At 40.9% G+C, this 10,000-nt stretch overlaps 1 protein-coding gene across 1 annotated transcript in view; it reads left to right on the forward strand.

The window, feature by feature from the left end:
• Positions 1-605: 605 nt before the first annotated feature.
• LOC139639285 (short transient receptor potential channel 5-like) overlaps positions 606-10,000 on the forward strand; it is a gene marked incomplete at its 5' end in the record, with an annotated part of 16,977 nt that continues 7,582 nt past the window's right edge. The window contains 3 exons of the mRNA XM_071513370.1: positions 606-801; positions 1,961-2,170; positions 9,844-9,885. Coding sequence (XP_071369471.1) covers positions 606-801; positions 1,961-2,170; positions 9,844-9,885 — 448 coding nt within the window. The remainder of the gene's footprint in view (positions 802-1,960; positions 2,171-9,843; positions 9,886-10,000) is intronic.

The following is a 10,000-nucleotide window of genomic DNA, read 5'->3' on the forward strand; positions in this document are numbered from 1 at the left end:
AATATTTAAGTAACAGACAGTCTTAATTAGCCTAGTCCAACCTGAGAATCTAAGACCAGTCTAAGGCTTAGACTAGTCTTAAACTAACTTTATGCAACTGGCCCCAGACTTGTGTTGTCACCACAGCAACTAGCCCTAAAATTCTATAGTCGCCATTGTATGCTGTGCTAGCCAACCGTGCTGTGCATTCAAGTTCTGTGGAGGAAACACCGCAGAGTTCAAACACACCGCTCCAGACATGCTTGATGTGAAGGAACCCTAAAGAAGGTGATGGAGCCTCTTCAGTGTGACGCTCTGCCTGAGCAGCTGACTCCAGCCAGAACCACTGCCAGCTTCCTTCTAAATCACCTCTAACACCCTGTTACAGAGACGCTCTCACATGAATTTTAGTTTATATGTGTTTCTTTCCCGTTGTTCATCTGCAGCCCGATTTATAATTCATGTCTGGCTTTTCTGTTGTTGTATTATCCACTTTATTTATTAGAGCTTTATTGTCTGCAAAGCTCTTTGTGGTGCTGTTTTGAAAAATCCTTTACAAATCAAATTCACTGTTGTTTTATTTCTCTCTCTCTCTCTCTCTCTCTCTCTCTCTCTCTCTCTCTCAGGTTGTTTGAGACTCTCCAGTCTCTGTTCTGGTCGGTGTTTGGTCTGTTAAACTTGTACGTCACCAACGTCAAGGCTCGTCACGAGTTCACAGAGTTCGTGGGGACGACCATGTTCGGGACGTACAACGTCATCTCTCTGGTGGTTCTGCTCAACATGCTGATAGCTATGATGAACAACTCCTACCAGCTCATCGCCGTGAGTCACAACACTAAATATGCCAGTGCATGAAGCAGAGCTGGACCTGGAACAGCAGCCGTTTGTGATTCAGCTCTTTATTTATATAGCACATTTCATACACACAGCTTCAAATAAAACACAGAAACACACAACTTGTCTAGTAAAATGATATTAAATAAGAAAAGTAAGCTCAAAAGAAGGGGAAGCTGCTTAATTTCTTTTAAACATAAACTGAAATGATATCTTTTCACTATAGCCTATAGTTAGGTCTTATGTTGTCACTGCTTCCCTGTGTTTGTGTGTCTTTGTGTTTTGCATGTATATCTCTGTATTTATGTTTTTATTCTTAAATGTGAAGCACATTGTGTTGCCGTGTGTATGAAATGTGCTCTATGAATAAACTTGACTTTATAAAATAGTAAGGATTATAATAAAAAAACATTTAACGATAACCAAACAACACCTGTTACATCTTCATAGAGATGATTCAGTAAAATGACACAGAAAAGGAATGTTTAGAACTCCTGCTAAGACAGGCAGGAAACTAACTTTTTTGTCCCAGTCACATTGCCTCGTAAATTCTAAATTATTACTTACTACTTTCACTATTTTACTGGAACAAAATTAATTTCAAATGGAAAATAACCTCTAGACTTTGTTGGTTGGCTGCTACCAAAGTGACTGATAGAGTTGACAAACCTACCAGTCACAGTTTAAATCTTTTATTTGATTTTGATTTATGTGGCTCTTTTAGCCCAAGGGCTAATCTTCCAAGAGTCCATCATTTTAAAAACAACACATATTAAAAACTTATTATACATATACTTATACTTACTTACATATACTTACTTATACATATTAAATATCAACATCAACAACAAGAGAAAGAGAGAGACAGAGTGAGAGACAGAAAGAGAAAAAAGACAAATCGACATCGCAATGGGAAATGTAGCAATAATGAAAAGACAATGTCCTCCTCCTCCACCCCACCCCCTCCTCCTCCTCCCTCCCCCTCCTCCTCCTCCTCCTCCCTCCCCCCTCCTCCTCCTCCTCCCTCCTCCTCCTCCTCCCTCCCCCCTCCTCCTCCTCCCTCTCCTCCTCCTCCCCCCTCCTCCTCCTCCTCCTCCTCCATCATACCTCCCTCCTCCTCTTCCTCCTCCTCCTCCTCCTCCTCCAGGACCACGCCGACATCGAGTGGAAGTTCGCCCGCACCAAGCTGTGGATGAGTTACTTCGACGAGGGCGGGACGCTGCCGCCGCCCTTCAACATCATCCCCAGCCCCAAGTCCATCTGGTACCTGCTGATGTGGCTCCACAACAAGCTCTGCAGGAGGGGCCAGCCGCCCGGGGACGACGGGCACAAGTGTGAAAACCTGAGGGAGTTCACGGTAAGAGCACGCACACACACACACACACACATACACACACACACACACACACACACACACACACACACGTACATCCACACTTCATATATCATTTCATAGCATTTATGGGAGAATTTTTGTTTAAATAAAATCTTAATCCCTCTTCATGTCCTTCAATTTTACATCTATTTTTTTTCACAATTTTTCTGTTCTTTTTATCCTTTTTTTTTCAGCTCTTTTCCCACTCTTTCGGCTCTTTTTCCCCTCTTTTTCAGCTCTTTTTTCCTCTTTTTTGCATATTTTTTCCCTCTTTTTCATCTCTTTTTTCCCCCTCTTTCTGCTCTTTTTCCCCCTTTTTCGGCTCTTTTTCCCCTGCTCGGCTCTGTTGTTGGAAAGTATACCATTCCTCACCACCACCTCACTCAGACACACACACACACATACACACACGTACATCCACACTTCATATATCATTTCATAGCATTTATGAGAGAATTTTTGTTTAAATAGAATCTTAATCCCTCTTCATGTCCTTCAATTTTACATCTATTTTTTTTCACAATTTTTCAGTTCTTTTTCTCCTTTTTTTTCCAGCTCTTTTCCCACTCTTTCGGCTCTTTTTCCCTTCTTTTTCAGCTCTTTTTTTCCTCTTTTTGTATACTTTTTTCCTCTTTTTCATCTCCTTTTTCCTCCTCTTTCGGCTCTTTTTTCCTCTTTTTTGTATATTTTGTCCCTCTTTTTCATCTCCTTTTTCCCCCTCTTTCTGCTCTTTTTCCCCCTTTTTCGGCTCTTTTTTCCCTGCTCGGCTCTATTGTTGGAAAGTATACCATTCCTCACCACCACCTCACTCACACACACACACACACACACACACACACACACACACAACTGCCTAGCAACGATGCACACGAATGTGAATGTGAGATCCTTCTAGAGTTCACTGTAAACAGACAATACATGTAATGTGTATGTGTGCAGATAGACACAGGTGCTTGCATGTTCACTCTCTCTCTCTCACACACACACACACACACACAGGGATGCTTTCTGTTTTCAGTGTAGAAGTGGTGAATTGTGCCACAACGCAAACAAATGGGGACATTTTTAACTTGTTGTTTATATTCTAGCAAGCCAATGCCATCGCTAGAAAGATTTGTGTCTCAGAAATAAACAGAATTCTGCACAGTCAGACTTTTATTTATCACATCATATCGTGGTTTTATTGAATCGTGAACCCCGTATCGCGCATCGAATCGTATCCTGAGAAAAGCAGATCGTCCCATCACTAGTAAGAAGGGTCAGTGTTTCGCTCAAGGACGCTCTGTCAGGCCAGGAGGGGGCTGCCGGGGACAGAACCTGTGACATTACGGTAGCGGGACGGCCGCTCTAACCAGCAGGCGGCTCTGCCTCCACAAGTCGCTCCGCTGCCCCGCTTCCCCAAGCTGCAGCTGAGGAAAAACAGCTTCAGTAGACAGAACGGAAGTTTAAAAACTGAAGAATAAACACATGCAAAGCTTTTCATTTATTTATTCATGCGCAGCCTAATATGCTGGCATGGCCATATGGTCGTCAATGGATACTCATGCAAACAAGGTCTGTAGGACTTAACCTCAGCCGGGCATGTTGAATATTGATGTTCATGTTAACAAGTCGCCATGGGACTCGTCGGGTTTACATGCACACAGCGCTGCGGTTACTGTGAATAATAATATTAAGCTAGTTTAAAGCATTTATGTGATTTGAAGGGTTGTGATTTCCCTTAATAACTCCGGTCTATGTGGATTTATTTGGTAATCGGGTTCGTTTACTTGGTTGAGATTCAGCTCACAGTGATCTCCATGTCAGATGGAAAATGTTGGAATATTCTGTCAGGTTGCGTTGACGTGCTTTCTGAACATTTCAATGCAAACAGTATTATTCTCAGTGTGAGCTGAGAGCCAAACACGCTGTAAGGTCTTTGTTTGGCACGCGACATGTGACACACGAATGTTGCCATGTCGCATATCTCGAGAACCATTCATCTACTTCACACTTGGCGGGTGTATTGCTGAGAACCCAAGGACATGCAGTGTCGGACTGGACACGCGACACGTTCAATATTAATAAACTTTGAATAAACAAGCGAATAGCGCTCTGTGCAGCAGCGGGGCTCAAAGCGAACGGGCACTGCACTAGTATTCAGAAAACTGAATGAAATCAGACCAAGGTGTTTACAGGGGATAAATGGATGCAGCAGAAATGTAGGTGTGTTAACCTGGTTATATTCACGCTGATTATGACTTATCACTAGCTTAGAGTTCCAGCATTTCATGGCTTTGTGAAGTGAACATAACAGACTGTAAGGAGGATAACTCAGCATCCGCCTCATGGTTGTAAGCATAAAATTGTTTATAAACATTCAGTGAAATATATAATAACTTTGTTATATGCCGCCATTTCTACTTATCTACTTATCTACTTATTATTTCACCCATTGTAAGAACAGCAGGGTTCCTACGCAGGTCTGGAAAGTCTGGAAAAGTATTAAAAATGAATTTGAATAGTTTGGGAATTTGAAAAAATGTCTAGAAAAGTATGGGAAATGTTGTGGTTCAGGTCCGATACACATATAATCTAGCTTTTATGTTGTTGTAGAGCCACTTTGAGTCCACAGTTTTTGTTGATGTGAAGAATAATGTTCAGATAGAGGGACGCTCTTATTACCCAGCCGCTGTCAGCATGCATTATATCAAATACCCACCAAAATCAAATCCAGTCAAGAACATAGGGCCTGGGTAAAATATGGAATTTTAAAATGGAAACCGTGTAGGAACCCTGCCAATCATCTTACATATTCTGATATTTGTCGCTGTGAAGAACAATCTTCATCTATACAGTGAGATGACCAAGATGTCCATCTGCGTAAATCATATTGAACACCAGACAAAATCTTCAAAACAAATCAAGGTCTGGAAAAAGTATGGAATTTTTTACAGTTTTTCTTGATTGCTAAGACACATTTCTTGAAATGATGCTCCATTTCCCAAAACTCTAAACACAAATGCTTAACTGCACACTCATCTTCACAAACTTCAAACTTCCATGTCAAAACCAAACTCTCCACTCAAAACCATGTAATCTTACATTTAAACCAAACTTTGCCTTCAGACATCACACAAAAGCCATCAAATACACACACACTACAAAGTAGCCATTACACACTGGTGAGATCAATTCAAAACACTACTGTAAAAACCTGTTACTGCAATGAATAATGGCACTTATGGTTTTCCCCCAGAACAACCTCTTTACATGATGAACACAATATACAGACACAACACATGTATACATTTTCAAAATTTTTAATTCCTCAATGTACTGTAGTAAAATAAACTGAAATTGAGTGAAAAAGTAAATGTACTGTAAAAAATATGCAACTGATAAAGAACGTAGAATACAGTAAAATAATTTCCATGTATTTACCAATATAAACCAATTTTAAAAAAAACAGTTTGTAGATAAAGAAAGAAATCACATTTATTCTGCCTCAGCATCCCAATTTGAGAATCTCATCAGAAACTATTTGTCTCCTTGCCCTTGCCCTTCCTCTTCCTCTTCCACCTCCTCTCCTGTGTCCTCTTCCTCTACCTTCAGGTCTTTGTGGATCCATTGTTCCAAAACAAGTGAATAGACCCATGGCCCTTTTATCTACTGTATCTATCTATCCTGAGGTTCTGATTGGTGTGTTAACAATTTTGACTCTCAGTGTTTGCACCTGGGGAATTGTGTGTTAATTGGGTTTGAGCTGTGATGACTTGAGTTAATGATATTGAATACCAGTGCTTTCTAAACGAGCACATGGTGCAGTCAGTGATATATGAAGGGATTTGTGTGTAGAGTTTTTCAAAAAGGTTCAACAAATGTGAATCATGTGTGAAAAAAGGGGAATAGTGTTTATAGTTTTGGGAAATGGGTCTGCCTTTTGGTAGATGGCGTCATGGTTTGGGATGTTTAGTTAGTAGGCCCAGTTATAGTGTGTAAGCGATCGAGAAAAACTGTAATTGAAACTGTGTAGGAACCCTGGAACAGAACGACTGGCAAACAAAAAAAAAGAAAAAAAAAAGAAAAAATGTAGTATCTGGATGTAATCTGAAAGCCCTGAAATGACGACAGCACTACACGACACTATAGATCAACCCAGCTTGGTTTGGAAAAGGCTTTGGTCGGTTTAATAAGAAAAACTTTAACTAAAAATTAACATTTGATTCTACATTTGGTAGAAATTTCCTTCGTACAAACTGGGAACTGAACTCCGGTCTCCGACATTGAAGTCAAACTCATCGCCCATCCAGCACCCGACCACAACACCCTGACTGTCCACTGAGCTGCTTCACTGTGACTCTACTGCCTGTTTACAGTCGTGTCTCCTTCAGGGAACCGTGTCATGCTGGGAAAACTGAATTTTAATACTTTACCTGCCACCAACACGTCATTTAGTGTGAACAAGTCGTGTTAATTTCATGTTTCCGTGTGAAATCAGGTTGGGTGACACACACACGCACACACAGCAGAGCCTCGCATCAGTGGGAGGGGAAGGAGTGATATATACTGTATGTATCACTCCACATAAACACAACAGAAGAGTTCTAGTGTCGACACTCATGTTACAGCGGTGTGCTCCACGCCCCGATAAACACAAAAACACACACACACACACACACACAGTCCTGTTTAACCGTCCAATCATCTGTAGAAACAAAGCCGTTCTCGCTTTCTCACTCTCACACACACACACACACACACACAGCCCACTTTCTCGCTCTCTTTCTCTCTCACACACACACACAGAGAGAGAGAGAGAGAGTACAGCTGGCATGTTCACCTCAGTTGAAGTCAGCTGAGTTATATAAGCCAGCCAGCCCACATAGGTTCACAGAGCCACACAGCACTGCAGAGATCCGATCAAGGGAGGGAGGGAGAGAGAGAGAGAGAGAGAGAGAGAGAGAGAGAGAGAGAGAGAGAGTGAGTTGACAGAATAAGCGAAAAACAGAGCATGAGATATGGAGAGGCAATGATAGCTGTGAAGAGAGAGAGAGAGACTGTTAGATACAGGAAGATGTGATGTGGGGAGGATGAATGTAGGTTTGTGTGTGTGTGTGTGTGTGTGTGTGTGTGTGTGTGTGTTGATTGAATCAGCGAGACCGGGATTGTGTCTATGTGTGATGTGATTTGTTATTAGACTTCGGGGTAGTGAGACAGAGAGAGATGGAGAGAAGTGAGAAAGGGGAGATGAGGTAGATGAGTGTAAAACATGATGAAAGAGAGAGAAATGAAAGGAGCGAGAGGAGAGAGAGAGAGAGAGAGAGAGAGAGACAGAGAGAGAGAGAGACAGAGAGAGACCGAGAGAGAGACAGAGAGAAAGGGAGAGAGAGATGCTGGTAAAGCTTAATGAAATTGAATCGAATTGAGAAAAATGAGCAAAATGGGGAGAGAGAGGAGAAGATATGGAGAGGATGAACATGTGTGTGTGTGTGTGTGTGTGTGTGTGTGTGACAGAGAAGGAGATGGGATAAATGGATATTGTAGAGACAGAGATAAGAGCAGAGCAAATGGAGAAAAATTGAAAAACTAATTTCCTACTGGGAAATTTCACATGAATGTGAAATGTGAAAATGATGGAAAATAAAGTCGGAAAAGTTGAAGAAAATTTTGCTACCCGAGTTTCCGAGTTATGACGCAATGGTCGCCTTTCATCTTCTCAACATGGAGGAAAAATAAAGTTATGACAGAACGATATACTTATGACCTTTGACCCATATTTACACCTTAAGTGCCTAAAGGTCTAGAATACTGAATCTGCTTCACCATTATCAGATTAAACTCTACAGTAACATCTTGTGTGTTTCTCACTGAGCTGTGAGTCTGGAATGTTCCAATGCCCAAATCTCATAGAAACACTGACAAAATAATAACTTTCTGTCTTCTAGCAGAAGGCGGTCACCTCTTATTATGCATCTCCTTAAAGTGCTACAACTATAATGATGGTTGTTCAGTCTTGTTCATATGACCTTATACCTTTTGACCAGTAGCTTTATTATATTCTATCTGTATTCATGAACATGATCATGAATATTCAACACTATAAAACTGTGTAATCATCCAAATTTGGAGTTCCTGGGCTCCCAAACTGCAGATTGAATAAACCTGTCAAGTTTTCTTTCCGGATTCGATTTTCCAACAAACCGACACAAGAATGCAAAGTTCTCCACCCATTCCTCCCGGTTAAGCTTGAGTTAAGAATTTTGTTGCTATGGCAACGAGTCGGCCTAACTGTGTGTGAAGTTTAAATGCTGTAGCTATTTCATACAAGATGACAGATCTTTGGTTTTTGGAACAAATCTTAAGAAGAGAGTCTTTAGAGACCCAACCCATTATAGATCAGCAACAATCAAGTAGTAGTAGCGACTGTGATTTCCTAGAGAAACCATCCATATATTTAAATCTGACTTAAAGTCTGATTCAAGTCTAAGACTAGGTCTATCTTTATGCAACTGGCCCCAGGGCACTTGAACGCACCAAAAGACTGAGAAAGATGGAGGGGTGAGGTAGACGAGTGCAGGAACTCTTCATTACTGTCCCGTAACCTAAGTGTGTCCAACGTGTCCATCAGCATCGGTGTGTCCCGTGGAAGTGTCCTGAACGTCAGCTAAAAGAAAGAAATGTGAATCACTTTAGCGCTTTTAGCACTAAAGACAGGAATTAGTTGTAAAAAAAATAAAAAATCAGCACGCTAAAAATAGCCTTAATGCTCTCAGCTCACTTGATTCAATTGATTCCTGTATCCGACGAGGTGAATCTGAGGAGCGCTCCATCGCCAAACCACTTTTCCATTTCTGCTCATTTCTTCTGCTTAGATGACTCTGATTATGGATGAGAGCGTCAGCTAACGGCCGGAAATGTAAACGAAGAGCTGAAGTTCTCTCCCGAAACGCTGCATATCCACTTTGAGAGGGAGGAAAAAAATCATTAACTAAAGTTTATTATTCAGTATCTCTCGAATTCAGAGGATCCGGGCTGTAAAAAGTGTCATTTTGTCAGCCGAAGACAATCGGTTTCCGGCTTTATTTTTTTACTATTAATCATTTTGTAAGAAAAGGAGGTGGATATCTTTCATTTCGGAGTGAAACTCTGTAATGTAATGTGAGATCAACTGAGAGGAAGAAGAGAAGAGATGGAGGGAAAGATGGAGGATGAACGCCGAAACGTGACGAGAGGTGGAGGAACGGGAGGAAGAGAGAGAATATTATATAATTTCATAATTTTATATAAATATGTATATTTTTTGCCGAAAAGCTCTATTTTTAACGGCTAATATTATATTTTGCTGATTTATTTTCCCCTCACAAACACAGATTACGTAAACACAGAAACACTGATAGACAGTGGACAGTGGAGGGTCTGGATACACAGCCACACACACACACACACACACACACACACACACACACACACACACAGTGATACATGGGAGGGGATGGGATTCATTTTCTGAAATGTTGATTAATTGATGATTCATTTTTTACAGTCATTTCTTCTTACATGCTTTGGCAATATTGTTTGTTTTTTAAACTGTCAGCCAATTAAAAAAAAAACAAAGTGCAATGAATTGAATTGAATTGAATTGAATTTTTTTGTTGTTTTTTGTTTTTTTTCAGGAGCGTCACGCCGACAGTCTGATACAGAATCAACATTACCAGGTCTGTAACACTTATTAAGGCTTCATGTGTGTGTGTGTGTGTGTGTGTGTGTGTGTGTGTGTGTGTGTGTGTGTGTGTGTGTGTGGCACAGAACATTGCCGCATCTGTACCACAA

This window comes from Centroberyx affinis, unplaced genomic scaffold (assembly GCF_046629955.1).
Source record: "Centroberyx affinis isolate AG114_WGS23_722 - 3 ecotype Tasmania unplaced genomic scaffold, CSIRO-AGI_Caff_v1 ptg007042l_1, whole genome shotgun sequence".
Taxonomy (NCBI): Eukaryota; Metazoa; Chordata; class Actinopteri; order Beryciformes; family Berycidae; genus Centroberyx; species Centroberyx affinis.